The sequence below is a fragment of the Arvicola amphibius genome, chromosome 9 (assembly GCF_903992535.2).
Source record: "Arvicola amphibius chromosome 9, mArvAmp1.2, whole genome shotgun sequence".
Classification (NCBI taxonomy): domain Eukaryota; kingdom Metazoa; phylum Chordata; class Mammalia; order Rodentia; family Cricetidae; genus Arvicola; species Arvicola amphibius.
This window is the reverse complement of record NC_052055.2, coordinates 117505079-117521643: the sequence shown is the minus strand read 5'-3', so window position 1 is coordinate 117521643 and position 16565 is coordinate 117505079. Positions and strand designations below refer to the sequence as shown.

At 52.4% G+C, this 16565-nt stretch overlaps 2 protein-coding genes across 11 annotated transcripts in view; both read left to right on the top strand.

The window, feature by feature from the left end:
* Positions 1-1718, top strand: part of Trpm2 (transient receptor potential cation channel subfamily M member 2) — a 45353-nt gene extending 43635 nt beyond the window's left edge. For 4 of the 6 annotated variants that reach the window (XM_038342340.1, XM_038342341.1, XM_038342343.1 and 1 more), the window contains one exon: positions 86-1718. In XM_038342340.1, coding sequence (XP_038198268.1) covers positions 86-232 — 147 coding nt within the window. In that variant the 3' untranslated portion in view covers positions 233-1718. The remainder of the gene's footprint in view (positions 1-85) is intronic. The other 2 variants (XM_038342344.1, XM_038342346.1) reach the window with 2 other exon arrangements.
* A 4114-nt stretch (positions 1719-5832) lies between these two features.
* Lrrc3 (leucine rich repeat containing 3) lies at positions 5833-10475 on the top strand. Of its 5 annotated transcripts, none has more exons than XM_038343974.2 (2): positions 5833-5993; positions 6641-10475. In XM_038343974.2, the coding sequence occupies exon 2, from the start codon at positions 6772-6774 to the stop codon at positions 7543-7545; it is 774 nt and encodes a 257-aa protein (XP_038199902.1). In that variant the 5' UTR covers positions 5833-5993; positions 6641-6771; the 3' UTR covers positions 7546-10475. The 5 variants fall into 5 exon arrangements, with proteins under 5 accessions (XP_038199902.1, XP_038199904.1, XP_038199903.1 ...); XM_038343976.2 differs by lacking the exon at positions 5833-5993 and adding an exon at positions 6015-6202; XM_038343975.2 differs by lacking the exon at positions 5833-5993 and adding an exon at positions 6015-6211.
* The last annotated feature ends 6090 nt before the right edge of the window (positions 10476-16565 follow it).

Genomic DNA, 16565 nt, shown 5'->3' with positions numbered 1-16565 from the left:
CGGGAGGCAATCTTGTAGGCTGCCTTGGTCCCCGCAGCCTGAGGATTCAGGTTACCGGGTGGACATAGGCTGTTTGTCCTTGCAGAACCTGCACACCCACGATCCAAAGGCATCAAGCTGCGGCCTGCAGACGTCTACTGAATGGCAGGTGGTGGATAGGCGCATCCCCGTGTACGCAAACCACAAGACCATCCTCCAAAAGGTGGCCTCGCTGTTTGGAGCTCACTTCTGACTGTGGGTTCTGGTGGAAGCTTCAGGGGCAGGAGTGGCTGTCCACCAATGCCCTCCAACACTTGGACTGCTTTATCTTGGTCTGACTGGCAGGTTAGGGTACTGGGTTGGGTGACCACGGGGACAGAAGTGGTATCCTGAAAGTCACTTCTGCTACAAGAAGAAGACAGCATGAAGACAGAAGTGCATTCAGTGGCTCCTGGTGCCTATGTCCTCAGGTGCCATGCCTTGACTTGGGCTTTCTGGGGCCCTGTCCAGCAAGATGCTGCCACTACCCATAATCCTGGCTGGAAGTACTACCTCTGGGGCAGGTACTACCCCCCAGAGAGACTTCTGTCCTCATTATGGGAGCCTTCCATCCCAGGCAGAAGGTAGATGGAGGCTGAGCCTCCTTCAGGAGAAGACACTATCCTCACGACTTCTGGCCAGTGCTGGGTCCTAGGCACTGTGGGAGGCAGTGAGGACTTTGAGCTGGATGACTGCCATCCCTGGACTTTGGAAGTGCTCTTCCGGAAGCACTCAAACAGAGCATCCCCCAGCTCCAGCTGACCTGCTGGCTACAGAAGGTACTAGAAGACGACAAGGCATCATGTCATGGCCTCTAGAGGAATGTACCATTGGGAATGCTAAGCTTTCTCTGACAGGTGGCCAGAGACTCAGGGATTGGTACTGGCTATGAGATCAACTCTACAGCCAGGGTAGGGGGTGAGCAATGTTGGGGTTTAGTGGGATGGGACAATAAAAAACTGGGTATGATCAATCTATCTAAAAAGTAGTCTTGGGGAAGTTCAGGACTCAACTTGCATCACCATGAACAGAAGAAAGCTTGCGAGCTCTGGGGTGGCCAGGGCCTGTCCCAGTAGACCTGGGGGGCACATCCTGAGCTGCTCTGAGCCAGTGGAGGCAGCCTGGTTCCCAGGAATGAAGCCTGGATGCCTAAAGGGATGTGATCTGATTGAGAGTCTCTGGGAAGTGACAGGTAGCCCAGCGAGGGTTCAGTGACTCAGACTTGTGCTGTCTGTAATGATCTTTTCACTGTCGAGCATCCTCTCGTTCTGGAGAGTGTATTCTGTTTGAGTGTGTGTCTGCTGTCTTCTCACAGCTGTACGAGGGGACTCACTGGGTAGGACATCACCAGAGCAGGGCTGTACCCTTCTCGAAGGGTAGCTACTGTCTTTCTGATCACTAAAGACATGCACCCAGTGTGATGACTAATCATTGTAAACTTGGCTGGACTTAGAATCATCTAGAAGATGGGAGAGCACCTCTAGACAATCCTGTGAGAGTTTCTAGAGGAGTTTAACTGAGGCAGGAAGACCCAGACCAGGGTATAGGTTGAATAAAAGAGGAAAAGGGGAAAAGACAGCTGAATGCTACTATTCAGTCATTTTGCTTCCTAGTCCTCTAAGATGGGAGTAAGCAAGTTGAACAAATCCTGCCTTCTGGGCTATGAATGGACGCCTGCTGCCATGCCTTCCCCACCAGGAGGGCAGCCTCAAACTGTTAACCAGAATAAATCCTCCTGTCAGTCACTTGTCATATTGTTCCCCAATGAGAAGAACAACCAGTGCACTCGGCCACATAGACGGCGCTTTCGCTGCTGTAAAGTTATCAGTTTTCCCTTTGGAGTTGATTGGTTTTGAGAGGTGCATCAACACTGTGGGACCCTAAAGGAAGTGGCTTGAAATAGAAAACTCTGTTATGTGAAGAGGAAGACAGAAGGGGACGTCCTACCTTAACTTGACTGAAAGGAAGCAGGCATGGCTGTATTAACGGCATACAAGAGGGATTTCCAGGAATACACAGGCAATTCACAGTGATAATAGGGTCAGTTAGTCAAGAATACACATGGTCAGAGCATAAGGGTTCGAAATGAGCAAAACAGACGCTGGTGGGGCTGGGGAGATGGCTCAGTTGGTAACACGCTTGCTGTACAAGCGTGAGAAACTGAGTTTAGATCCCCAGCACCCGTGTCGAAAGAATCAGTACAGCATCTTGTACCTGTAACTCAGTGCTGGGAAGACGGAGATAGGGGGATTGCTGGGGCTTGCTGGTCAGCTGGACTAGCCAAACTGGTGAGTACTGGATTAAGTGAGAGACACTGTCTCAAAAACTAAGGTGGAGACTGAGGAAGACACTCAACATCAACTTCCGGTCTACATCTGTATACACTTGTGTCCATACACACACATTCACACACACACACACACACACACACACGAAAAGCCGACTAATTTACAATTTTTTTTTGGATTTTTGAGATGGGGTTTCTCTGTAGTTTTTGGTGCCTGTCCTGGAACTAGCTCTTGTAGACCAGGCTGGCCTCAAACTCACAGAGATCCATCTGCCTCTGCTTCCTGAGTGCTGGGATTAAAGGTGTGCACCACCACCACCTGGCTAATTTACAATTTTTTAAAATTTATTTCTTAACATTTTTTTTTTAGCTGTGAAGTGGTGGTACACACCTTTAGTACCAGCATCGGGAAGCAGAGGCAGGCAGATCTGTGAGTTCAAGGCTAGCTTGCTCTACAGAGCAAGTTCCAGGATAGCCAGGAAGAGAAACCCTGTCTTGAAAAAACCAACCAAACCAAACAAAATCATTTTATTATTGTGCTATGTGTGTTTGCACATGTGTGCATGCGTGTGTGCACCACAGCACACATGGAGGCCAGAGGACGACTTTGTAGAATCAGTTCTCTCTACTTTTGGGGGATTCCGGGAACTGAACTCAGGCCATCAGGCTTCAGTAGGTGCCTTCACCAACTGGGCTATCATGATGACCCTAATCTACGATTACATCATGATGACCCTAATCTACGATTACATCATGATGACCCTAATCTATGATTACATCATGATGACCCTAATCTACGATTACATCATGATGACCCTAATCTACAATTACATCATGATAACCCTAATCTACAATTACAACTAGGGAATCCCCACACATCAGTAACTTTCAGAGCAAGCGGGCGAGTTGGTAATTCCAGAAGCTTCTCTGTAATATAGCCAGCAATTTCCATCCCACAGACACAGAACACCCCTCAGACTGCATGCAAATCATCTCCAGATTCTGGACCATAAATGGGTCTCAGTAAAATTAAGAGGACCTGAAACATAGACTATATCTTCTGACAATGAATCTAATTAAATTAGTAACGATAGAAAGATTGCTGGAAATTTTCCAAACACCTGGAATTTGAATGACATACTGTTAAACCCATGGATCAAACAAGAAATAGAGAGGCTGATGCGATGGTTCGGAGGGAAAACCAAGCCTGCTGCCAAGCCTGAAGACCCAGGTGTGATCCCTAGGACCTCATGGTGGAAAGAGAGACCCTGCTGCTCTAAGCTGTCCTCTGACCTCCACACACTTGGGTGGCATTCGCCTGGTCATACAAACACAAAATAAATATTTAAAGTAGAATGAGAGTTATAGAGTATTTAAAACTTGATAATAAAAGATGTTCCGATTTCTGGGAAGCAACTGGATCAGGATGAGAGGGGAGCCTCTGCTGGAAAAGGAAGCAGAGTCTGGGAGCTTGGCCTCTAGTTGAGGAAACTAGAAAGGGAAGAGGCTGCTAAACACATGGGAGCAAAAGCCAGAAGAAAGTTCAGAGTGCAAATCAGTGGGGGAAGAGAAACAGTGGAGAAGCCACTTAAACCAAAAATTGTTTCAAGTTGATCAGCCAGTACATGTCTGTCCTGAATTATCAGAGAGAAAGTGCAGGGCACTGGAGGAGTCAGCCATGAGAGCAGTGCCAATCCAGCACATTTCATGGCCGCTGGAAGGAAGGACACTGAAAAGGTTAAAGGTATTATGAACTTATTTATGCGACAGCTCGGATGAGATGGAAACTTCCTTGAGGGATAGAAAACATTAGGCTAAGGGGAAAAACTCGGCACTTGTAAATGTGCTAAATAATTCTACTGCATACAAAGACGATGACATCACGAGTAAGGGTGCTTTATCCCCAAACAGAGGCCACTTTAACACTTGAAGATCGATTGCTATAATCCCATGTTACCAGACTTGTGAAAACAAAATCCAACACCCACTTCTGCTTAAAAAGATATTCTCAGCAAAACAGAGAAAGGACTGTCCTCTCTACATGCAGAAAACATGGGCTGTCCATATCTCATGTCCCACGCCGTGCACCCAGATCAGCTCCAAGCCCAGACTCACGTGCATATCTGGGCATCTGTAAACTTTATCTCAGGCAAAGACATCTCACATATAACACCCAAAATCATAATCCTCCAAAGAAAGAAAATCGCTCAGTTAAACTCCCTCAAAATTAAAAACCAGCTGTGGGAAAAACTGTCAAGAGAATGGAGAGACAGTCCGCACAGACTGAGGAACATTTACAAACCATGCATCTGAGACGGGTTTCCAAAAAACTCTTACAACTCAAAAGGAAGGAAAACAAACAGCTAAAAGAAGAGCCATGGAGCGGACAGGAAACAGCAGAGCACAGACCCACACCACAGGTCAAGCCGCCACTCCACACCCAGAGTGTCTCTGACGATATCTACCAGCCCATCAGGTGCTATTGGCCGTGTGTCTGTGTTGTCAGTGGGGTGTGACATGGAACCAGAAGTCAAACACTGCTCGCATTCATCAAGACTCCTGCTGCACACTGCTTCCATTACCCTTCCGTTTCAGCCCCAGATCAAATCCAGCTGAACAGATGAGCAGACACAGAAACTGGCACACTGGACCTAGGAACCGCCTCAAGAGCCACTCCGCATGTTGAACCTCGAAATAAGGAGGCCATTTATAGACGTCGTGGGAAATGCTTATTCCACTGTCCAAGGAAGGCAGGTGACAAGGGGAGACTGGGGTCCTCTTGTGGCCCTTGGTGATAGGGTCGGAGCTGAGGATCAGGTCCCAGTTGACGCCCCTGTCCACCTTCCTAGGGTGCCACCACTTTGGATCTGGGATTTGGGGTGAGAGACGTCAATCAGGAGGTGAGGACACTCAGGGCCGGGCTTGGCCACGTGGCACGCCTCAGACACTCCCCTTACCAATGCCCTAGAAAACCGCTAAACCCTCCCTTGCCATCTCAGGCCCCGCCCAGACTCCGCCTCTGTCAGGTCAGTTAAAAAACCAGGCCCCGCCCCTCACACGGAACTCCGCCCACAACCTTGCGCACCCTTCCTCAGTCTCCGCTCTTTAGGTTCTGGTCCCGTCTTCAATCGTACTCTGTTCAGCCTTTTGTTATTCAATCCTCACCCCTTACCCAGATCCTTCCACTTAAGGCTTTAGCTCTCCTCAAACAGAACTCTCCCCTACCCAGCCCCTCCTCCAACAGGCCCCGCCCATTGATCAAGAACCGCCCCTCATAGACCACGCCCTTACCTGACACTTCTCACCCACAACAGGCTCCGCCCTGTCTCCACCCCCCCCCCCCATGCACACACCACCACCACCCTTATCTGGACACCTTCTCACCGGCCCCACCCCTATAGCAAGGCCCCACTCCGCCCGGCCCCTCCCCTCAAGGCCCCGCCCCAACCACGTGAAACCCCGCCCCTCTGGCCTCACCCCTCTAATTCCAGACCCTGCCGCCACGCTGCCCCTCCTCTTGCCGGCCCCTCCCCTATCTCAAAGGCCCCCCGCCCCTCCCGCCCTGGCTTGCCAGCCTCTTCCCTCTACTGGCCGCTGGGTGGGCGCGGGGCGGGTCGCCGCGGTGCTGGGAGGGCTTTGGTCAGGCTCCGGGAAGCTCGGAAGGCTCAGAGTAGCCACGGCCGCTCAGGTAAAGCTCCTACCCTATCCGCCCGCGTGGCTTCCTATCCGCGGAGCTCTGGTGTCCCGGCCCTGCCACCCTGCTCTCTGACGCCGCTCCCGCCCAGCCCCGCTGTACGCAGGGGGCTGCTTTTCCTCTCCGTTGCCCCCAGCGCCACGGGCATGGAGCTGCTGCCTGGGGACGCCCGGCAAGCTCTACTGATGACCGCAGTCTTTAAGGTGTCACAGGTAGCCGAGTGCTCAGGGACAAATGGGCCGGGCGGGCACAAGCGGCCACCTGCCCCTCCCGACCTGGCTGGCACAGATCGGGAGGGAAGCCCTCCGCCAGCACTTGCCTGGAGTTGGGGGAGGGGAGAGAGATGGATCTGTGGGCCTATGCCCAGACTTGGGTCCCCAGCTATGGGTGAGTGACCAGGGATAGGGCCGGTCTCCAGCTAGCGGTCAGCCCTAGTTGTCTTTTTTAGCTGGGAGATGCTTCTCTGGGTGGCCTTGGGAATCTTCCAGAGTAAGTTGCAAAGCAGGTATGTTTGATAGCCTGCAACCCTGACTCAAACCTGGCTTGTCTATGACGCCTTTCCTCCCCGGTTCTGTCCTCCCAGACGGACGGTAATGGGCAGTGTTAGTCACCCTGACCTCTCTTTTCTCTTTTTCTTGTAGACCTGAGACCATTAGGCTCTTCTGTAAGTGAGGACACAGAGTTTGTGTTGGATGACTGCCTGCAACGCGGAGGAGGACACTCACCGGCAAATCCCAGTAGAGAAGCACTACCTGGGTCAGGTGGAGGCAAGATGGGCCCCAGGGGCAGGCAGAGCCCCTCATCCCCACTGGCCCCCTCGCAGGGGTCTTGTTTCTTCATCCTCTTCTGCTTGCGCTTAGGTGCCTCCTGCCCACAGGCCTGCCAGTGCCCTGACCATGCTGGGGCTGTGGCTGTCCACTGCAGTTCAAGAGGCCTGCAGGAGATCCCTAGGGACATCCCAGCGGATACCGTGCTCCTGAAGCTAGACGCCAACAGAATCTCCCGAGTCCCCAACGGAGCCTTCCAGAACCTGCCCCAGCTGAGGGAGCTGGACCTGTCCCATAATGCCATCGAGGCCATAGGGCCTGCAGCCTTCTCAGGTCTGGCTGGAGGCCTGCGGCTTCTGGATCTATCCCACAATCGCATCCGAAGAATTCCAAAGGACGCACTGGGCAAGTTGAGTGCCAAGATCCGCCTGTCCCACAATCCACTGCACTGTGAGTGTGCCCTGCAGGAGGCCCTGTGGGAGCTGAAACTGGACCCTGACTCTGTGGATGAAATTGCCTGCCACACCTCGGCCCAGGAGCAGTTCGTGGGGAAGCCACTGATCCAGGTCTTGGACTCAGGCGCCAGCTTTTGCAGTACCCACCGGAAGACCACCGATGTGGCAATGCTGGTCACCATGTTCTGCTGGTTCACCATGGTGATCGCCTATGTGGTGTACTACGTGCGCCACAACCAGGAGGATGCCAGACGACACCTGGAGTACCTGAAGTCCCTGCCCAGTGCGCCAGTCTCCAAGGATCCTCTCAGCCCTGTGCCCTAGCGCCTGCCTCCGGAGGGCACTGAGCCTGGCTGCCCCGGTTTCTGCACCAGGTGGAGGTGATGGTGCTCTTGTGTTCCCAGAGAGGTGCACTCCAGCTGCTTCTGCACGGCCCCAAAAGCACTTCCATTGGCATTTGGTCCCTGCAGCCACTGCCTACCCAGTAGGGGATTTGCCCATCTTATTGGGTAGGTAAACTGAGGTTTAGAGGTATGGAACACTTTGCCAGAGACGGATTCAGTTGGCACCTAAACCCAGGCTGCTTGTGGTGTAGGTCTGAGACTCCTTTGATCTCTCTGCCAATCTTTTCCACGCGGTGCTGTGGGAAGTGAATATCTGCGCACACAAGGATGGGGCCCTGGTGGGGAGGATGGCTGCAGCTCTGTCAATCAGAGGCATCAGCAGCTTTGCCGCTGGGGAATGGCTCTCTCTGTTTACTCTTGCCCTCCCAGTCTATAGGAACACAGAGATGCTGCCCTTTCCCAGAGCAAAGCACGGGCGATCTAGCCTTTCGAAAGAGGTCAGTGCAAAGTCCAGCCTGCACTGACTTGCACTGACCTTTGTTCTGGGAGTATCTGAGTTGCCCTTGTGCCAAAATTTCAGTCCCTTGAGGGGGAGAAAACGGGAAAACGTGAGAAAGGTCCAGCATGGGCTTACCGTGGCAGTGTCCGCTGCCAGACAACTTATGGCCCTCCCCTGCTTCTGCCACTCCCATCTGTGCCTGGCCAGTGGAAGCCTGTCAATCACAGTGGCTCCTGTGCCTTGCTTTTCTACTGCCAATATCTAAAGCAGCTTTTTCAAAGGAGGAGGGACTGGTGTTTGAGGTTTCCATGCCAATCAACAGGATGCTGCTTTTGTCTAGCAACAAGAACTTTCTCCTTTCACCTCGCTGAAATCTCAGAGTTACTTCGTTGGTCAATTTTCTTACCTATATTACTTCATGTTCAGGGGTAGATATTACAGCCACCTACTTGACTAATTTCCAGTTTTATTATTTTCTGTCTTCTTGTATAAGTGTTTTTATCTTAAGGTTTGCTGAGTCCTTGGGAGAAGCAAATGAGTGTAGATTGTGTGGATGGTGAGTGCCGTCAGGTCTAGCTGCCTTTTCAAGCAGAAATTGATGATGGCTTCTCTTTCTGTTGGGAAATTCTCTTGTGACCTGCAGGGACAAGGTGAGACTGTGTCTGGGGCCTGGCTTGGCTTTAGCATCACTGTGGCCCACAGCTATGTCACCACAAGACGTGGCACCTGGGCCACATGACTGTCAGCCGCAGAAGCACATGAAAAAGAAAAAGCAGCACTCATGAGCTTTCCCTACTGCTGAGCGCTCACACTTGCGTGGCGGCCATGGGGCCACCATGCCCAGCATGTGCAGTAATATAAGCGGAGCGTTAATCTGGAGCCTTGGATGAGCTCAGATCCTGACCACCATTCCTCCACCGCACTGGGCCAAGCTACACTTATGACCCCAGGCACTGGTGTGACTGTTGCCTGGCCCACATGGCACAGACATGGCCAACACATGGTGTCCGCTTACGTGTTCAGTGGAGACAGGCACTGAGGGCAGAGTGGTCTGGCCCTGGAAGGTTCTGTCCCAAGGAGAAGAGGCTAAAAAACCAGCACTGAGGGCTTGGATTAAAGACCGGGTGCTATCCTGATGCTGGGATGGTGCCGAAGGGGCTGTGTCTGTCCCTTGAACAGGGACACCGCTAGCCTGGCAGTGTCTCCGGGAGGTGCTGCTGGAGAGGATATGGCTAGCATGCCTCTTGTTGGGTGTTGTGACGTGTGGTGGAGGGAGGGTCTCTGCTTCTAAGCTGATGTCACAACATAGGTGGTAGCTGGGCCCCTGCAGCCCTTCCACCTTTGTCAGGGGCCTCCACTGTCCAGCAGGTCTGTCCCGTTGACATGACCGGGTCAGGAAGGAGAATGGATGGAGGCTGGGTGGATGGGGGGTCAGTACCCCAGAGGTCTTCTGTTGTTCTTGTCCCAGAATCACCAGTGGGCCCTTTAGATACACAGGGGTAGGACTCCTTCTCAGGCTGCTCAACTCACTGCCAGACTCAACATGCTGCCCTTAGCCTAGGACATGGCCCTACCTGGCTGTGCATCCACAGGGCTCCTGCAGAGCTCCTGCTGGAAAGAGAAGGCAGGGGACAGTCTACTTGTGTGGAGCCTGGAAGGACATGTCCCCTCCTCCTGTGAGGAGAACCCCAGGGACCCCAGCACCCTCCTGCTCATCCAGGCTTCCAACCCTACTTCTTTGGAGTCCCATCTTCCGGCCGTGCCATTCCCTGTCCTCGCCTTTCCCTGCCTGGACCAGCTCACAAGATAAGGGTATGAGGCCGGGCTCCCTGATGGAAACTTGCAGGGGAAGGGGTGCATTGAAATGTTCTTTCTTCCCGGATCCCACCTTCTTCACCATCCTTCAGTCCTTGAATGAGATGCTTTTCCTCCCCAACCCTGCACAGACCCTCTAGATCCTTAGACACTCTGGTCAGCCCTGCTTCTATACCCCTCCCCAGACTATGGAAGGCAGGTGGGACCTTGCCACACAAACAGAGGTGCCCAAATGTTCCTCAGACACAGTGGGTGGTTTATGCCACATGCCTCCATGTCACCCCCTCCTCCCCCCATCAGTATAAACTCACTGTCCCAGGTCCCAGCCATTGGCCCCACTGGGCATTTTCCTTCCCACTAGTCACTCATGGTTTCTAAGACACGGTTCTAAACTGAGTTCCTTGGGTGGGGCCAGAGGTAGACTGAGATGTAGTGTTCTGGACCTGTGGCAGCTCTCAGCCATGCAGAAACCTGAGGATGGCTTCTAAATTGCCTTTCCTGGAAGCCCCGTCCTGAACCTGATCTGTCCCCTTCTCAGCCTTTTTTTTCTGTGAACCCCTTTCTGTGAACCCCCAATAAAGCTCTTTGTGCTGAAAGCCACCGATGGGGATTGTGTCTTCAACTCCAGCCAATGCCTGTCCCTCACAGCCCTGTCAGAATATGCAGGTCCTCACAGCTGGGAGGGCATCTCCATCTGATTGTTAAGAGTTGTTGCATCATGATGATCACTAAGTTCCCAGGAATTCTGGGAGCCTGCTTGCACCATGGCCCTTTCAAGCTGACCACGTTGAAGCACTACGCCAAGGACTTGGTAAACACTACATGTCAGAATTCCACCCTCACACCCTAGTAAATGGTCACCATTTGGCAACATACTGCCAGAGAGGTGTCTGGTGTGGCCTCCAGGCTGGGCCAGCAGCACCTGGATCATCACAGTGCAGGGCTCCCACGCAGTGATGCGCCACCGGCTTACAAGCCACATTCTGCATTGTGCTCTCCTGCCATGGAGCCTTCCTACACCAAGTCTCTGCTCTCCAGCTCAGTTCCCAGCGAATGTGGCTGAAAGACCCCAGAGGGTTCCCATCGCCTGTCAGCCTGTCTCCCTTCCCTGCAGACTGGCTTGTCCCTCCTAAGGAATCCTCAGTGTAGGCAGAGCAGGGCCCATCAGCTTCCACAGTCTACACACACACACACACACACACACACACGTACACACACACATGCATGTACTCATGCATACACATTTTCACTACATATAACCCAGGCAAACACTGACATGATGTCACATTCATGCTCACACACACGTGCTCACATGCACACGTGCTCACATGCACATACTCACTTAGGGACATGCACTGTTCACTGGTACCACCTCCTTTCTCAGCATCTGCACCTGCACCTGCAATCCCTCGGTCCTTCCTGGTACAGCGTGTCTGTGGTACTTGGTGGGAGTGTTGTGCCCCCTGCCCTTGGCCTCTAGAGACTGTTGCCTGCTCAGGGCTCTCTGTAGTGGCATCCATTCCCTGACTTTTCCAGCATCCAGGGGCAGCTGCTTTCCTGGGATTCTGAGGACATCTTTTCTGCAGCTCTCTGAACCTACAATGGGCCCCTCTGCCTTGCACCCCGTAGGCTGAGGAGGCCTGACCTGCCTGTGTCCCTGCGTGCTGGGCTCATAGGGAAAGCCCTTACTTTGGAAGGGGCCTGTGGGTGGTGCCAAGGACAAAGCCATGAGCATGGGTAGGACCACTCTGGCAGGGTTGGTGTCCAGGTTTTGCCAAAGCAAGAACCCATGACTCTGTCGGAGTCTGGCATTGAGATAACAGCAGCTCTCGATCACCCTCTTTTCTCAGGACACAGGCCACCAGAAGGGGACCATGACCTCTACCTCACAAGGCCACCTTGCTTTCAAAGGTGTTGGTTCTCACAGTGGCTGGCACAGTGGGCCCTGCTCTGCTTCAGAGGAGAAGCTGAGGGCCAGGAGGAGTGGCGTGCTTGCTTAGTGGTGGTTGGCTCCTGGCAGCCCGAGCTGGAATCTGAATCTCTGATGGCTGGCCTGGACACTGTCACTGGAAACTGGGCCTTGGGGTGTTGTCAAAACAAAAGGCCAGAGCCTGGTTGACTACAGATGGAAGAAAGGCTAGCGGCCAGTGTGTGAGGCAAAACAGACCTGTTCACCCAGCCTGTCTACAAGGCCACCATAGCCAGGGGCAGGACATTTCAAGCCTGGAGCCAAGAACTGGCTCTGCACTTGTAACCATGGCAACAACAGTGCCCAGAAAGGGAGTGGACACCTAGGCATCACTGGGTGACATTAGCCATCAGAAATGGCCATGTGTTGCTGTCGGAACCAGTGGAGGCCAACCATCTTGCCTCTCCCCTCATATTCTGTGCAGACTTAAGCAAGGGTCCTCCCTCCTGTCCCAGGCCTTTTGTTCTGTCACTTTTGAGATAAATTTGTGCCCTCTTAGGAAGGGTGGCTTTGCAGTTTGATGAATACGCAGCTCACCCTGTCTTTCTGTCCTCCCTGAGGCTCCTGGAGGCGGCAGGTCTGAGGACAGGTGCCAAGCTGTCTTGGACTTCTCCCCATGGCCACCTTCTCATTGTGTCTCAATGCTGGCCCCTCTGGAGTGGGGGAAAGATGGGATGGGGAGGAGGAGAGGAGAGGAAAGGGGAAAAGAAAGGAGAGAGGGGGAGGAAAGATGAGAAACAAGAGGAAGGAGAAAAAAGGAGAAAAGAGAGGAGAGAGGGGGGAGGAAAGATGAGAAACAAGAGGAAGGAGAAAAAAGGAGAAAAGAGAGGAGCGAGAGGAGGAAAGAGAAGAGGAAGGAGAGCCCAGGGCATAGTCAGCAGAACGGGCTCTTGTAGGTATCCCGCTCTAATCCCAAAACCATGCCTGTTTCCTTACGCAGCAGAAAAGGACTTTGAGGTTGCCATTGCTAACCACTGCACCACTGAAGACACCTGGCCCAGCACACTTGGGACTTTCCTGAGGAGTTGCTAGGTGGGTCAGAAACCATGAGTCTGTGGCTCAGCAAGCAGCCTGGGCTGCACGAGCACCATCAGTAAGACGCAAACCAGAGGTGCAGCTGGCAAGCCTCCTGTAAATACCTGAGAGTTCTCTGTCCCCCTCTGGCTTGCATTCGGAATTTAAAAACCTTGATTTACAGGCTCGGCTTCATGTTTGTTTCCATTCAGCAGACCAACCCGAGCCAGGGTGGCACCTTTGGGTGGAAGACAAATTCCTGTTCTCTGTTTTGTGCCCACTGTGTTGGTGATGAGTGTCGCCTGCCTCCCCTCCTTGGCGCCAGCTTCCTGGGTGATTGGACACTGTATCAACACTCATGCCTCAGAGGCAGACTGTGAGGGAAGGTGTTCTAATACACACACAGGCTTAAAGGCCACAGGTGGCTGGGGGGGGGGGGACTAGAATGGGCTGTCCTGGCTCCTGCTCAGGGACTTTTGCCTGTCTGTGTCTCCAAAGAAACAAAACCAGCCAGGCACAGGCCTGTCATTCCAGCCTCCTTGGAGGCTGAGGCAAGAGGATCCCAAGTTACAGGTTAGCTTGGGCTACAGGGTGAATAATTTGGTAAGATCGTGTCTCAAGATAAAAAGTGGGGAGGAACTGGGAATTTAGCTCAGAGGTAGAGTGCTTGCCTAGCATGCACAAGGCCCTGGTTTCATGTCTGAGTCCTAGAAAAGAAATTATAGAATAAATAAAAACAGAGAGGGGGACGTGGTGGTGGGGAGAACACACACAGGCCAGAGAAATGCAAAACAAACAGGGGTCTTGGGATTGAGCCTGCGAACGTGAGGCTGGTAATCGTGGTCGGTTCAGTAGCCTGGGCTAACAGACTAGAGAAACTAGAAATGCTTGCAGACAAAGAAATCCAATTCACTGACCTGCAAGTCCCTGGCCTAATCAGGCCTTCAGTGGATCACATGGGGCCCAACTGTCTGCTTGACCTCAAGGTCAGATTTAATTAATCTCCAGGCAGTGTCGGGCATTACCAAGACTGAAGCAGCCACCACGGAGCCTGCATGGGTCTGAGCTTGGTCCTTTGCACAGATGTTAGAGTTGTGTAGCGGGGTGTTCTTGTGGGACTCTTAACAGTGGGAGTAGGGGTGTCTCTGACTCTTTTGTCTGCCTATGGGCCCCATTTCCTCCCATTGGGTTGCCTTTTCCAGCTTTAATGTGAGGGTTTGTGCCCAGCCTTACTGCATCTTGTGCTATGGTTAATTGATATCACCTGGGAGGCCTGCTCTTTTCTGAAGAGAAACGGAGGAAGAGTGGATCTGAGGGAGAGGGAAGGTGGGGGAGAACGGGAGGAGAGGAGGTAGGGGAGGTTACAGTTAGTATGTATTATATGAGATAAGAATAAAGAAAAAAATTGGAGCTGGAGAGATGGCTTGGTAGTTAAGAGCACTGGCTGCTCTTCCAAAGGATCCAGGTTCAATTCCTAGTACCCATAAGGCAGCTCACACTGTGTCTGTAACTCCAGTTCCAGAGGACCTGGAACCCTCACACAGACATACATACATGCAGGCAAAACACCAGTGCATATAAAATGAAATAAATTTTTTTAAAAAAAAAAAGTATTAAAAAAAGAAAAATCATCTCATCTATGTAACACTAGGGCCTGTTTGTTAGGGTTTCTGTCCTGCCCGGTTCCCACAGTCATTAGGCCCCAAAGAAAACCACAGAGAGAATCTACATTAGATATAAACTGATTGGCCCATTAGCTCAGTCTTATTAGCTCTTGTAGCTTATATTAACCCATTATTTTTATCTATGTTAGCCACACGGCTCAGTACCTTTCTCAGCGAGGTAGGTCACATCCTGCTTCTTTGGTGATCTGGGCAGGGATGGTGAGGAATGGGCTTCCGCTTTCGCCTTCCCAGCATTTTCCTATTCTCATGGCCCCGCCTATACTTCCTGTCTGGTTGACCCGCCTATACTTCCTGCCTGGCCAATCAACATTTAGTTAAAACATGATTGACAGAATACAGACAATTCTCCCGCACCACATCTACAAGTGCTTTCCAAACTGACACCCAAACTATCACAGGACGGAAGTTGGGCTCTCTGGCCCCTGGGGGTGGGTCAATCTCTCCCCTTTTGTGGGACTAGTCACCTGCCTGTGTGCCAGGGAGTCTGCTTGTGGAATGAGCCCTTCCCCCAGGTTGCCTGCTCTGCCCTAGTACTATATTTGGGTTACAGTTACATGCCCTAAAAATCCTCATTTGTGTGAAGGTCAGCTTTCATTGGGCACTTTGTAGTTTTAGCCGGCACTATTTTGTTTGTTTATTTTTGTTTTGTTTTGTTTCAAGACAGTTTCTTTATATAATATTCTTGGCTGTCCTGGAAATCACTTTGTAGATCAGGCTGGCCTCAAACTCACAGAGATCCGCCAGCCTCTGCCGCCTGAGTGCTGGGATTAAAAGGTGTGCGCTACCACCGCCCGACTTTGCCTGGCATTCTTTAGTAAACTCTCCTGGAGTCGGGAAAGCCAGGGCTGTGTCCTGGCCCAGACACAAGGCCCCTGGCTACCCAGGGCCAGGTGGCCCAAACCAGCCAGGCTCTGGCCCTAGGGCCACAGCTGCAGCACCTATAGAACTCCTCCCCACTCCTGCGAGGCTTCCTAGCCTGCCTCATGGCAGAAGTTCTGCCCAGGGTCACCTGGATCAGCCAAGTCCCACTAGCTTGGCCATCCCACCTTCTGGAGCACACACATCTCCCAGCCACAGGCCCAGTGTTTGAAAATAGAGGGCTCTGATTGCGCTGAAATATCCACATCTGGTCAGAGGAGAGCAGGCCTGGCCTGGGGCTCCTTCGCAGAGGTGATTCGAATCCCATAGAAGCAAAGGCAAGTGTGCAATCATCCTGATGGGAGGAAGAGATTCTCATCATCCTGATGGGAATGAAGAGATGCCACAGAGATACCTACCCCTCCCCCCTCCTTTGACCATCAGACATTGAGGAGCTTGACACAAAGGAACTGGAATTACTCCCGGAGTCTCATGCTGGGAGAAGGAAAAGGCTAGTTCTCTTACACCAGCCAGAGGGGAGCTTGTCTTCCAGGAGAGATTTCCCACAATTCTGACAACATGTCAGACCACCTTGCAGGAGAGCCCAGAGCCCAGACAAAGATGGCTCAGTGATGGACGGGACCACACCTTGGCCAGGATTGCTTAGTTACTCAAACCGCTTGCCCTCTCTTTAAACCTAAGTGAGGCTCCCTGTGGAGTCGCTGTATCTTTGTTCCTCTTCCCAGCGTGGCCAGACTGAGTCTTCTTTTGGCTTCCAGCCTCAGAGTCTAATTGGTCTATTGAGGACAAGGACTGGACTGTGGGTGATTGGGGGCTGTTCAGGCCCTGGCTCTGACCCCAGTGGCTCTGCTAACAGGTGTTGTGCCTCCAGCAAGTGCTGAGCTAAGAAGACCAGGGACAGCTGCAGAGGGCAGGGCACAAGGGAGGCAGGGTGGCCCTTCTGAGAGAGTCCTGCTACTTTCAAGAGACCTGGTCGCCTGCTAGGGAGCTATATGGGAAGTGAGGTGCTGCCACTGGGACCTCCTTGGGGATACCTCAGCCTCTCTGGTTCTTATGACCAGTGGCCAGAGCAGTGATGGCTGAAAAGGACCCTTATTGGGACGGGAGCCACAGGGTATCCAGTTTCCCTTCAGTTCAGG

Bases quoted from the DNA above. Each gene is read 5' to 3' on its own strand.
- Lrrc3 (XM_038343973.2), top strand. From the start codon at position 6,359: ATGCCCAGACTTGGGTCCCCAGCTATGG. The intron at 6,387-6,640 runs GTGAGTGACCAG...TTTTTCTTGTAG, and splicing joins ACTTGGGTCCCCAGCTATGG to ACCTGAGACCATTAGGCTCT.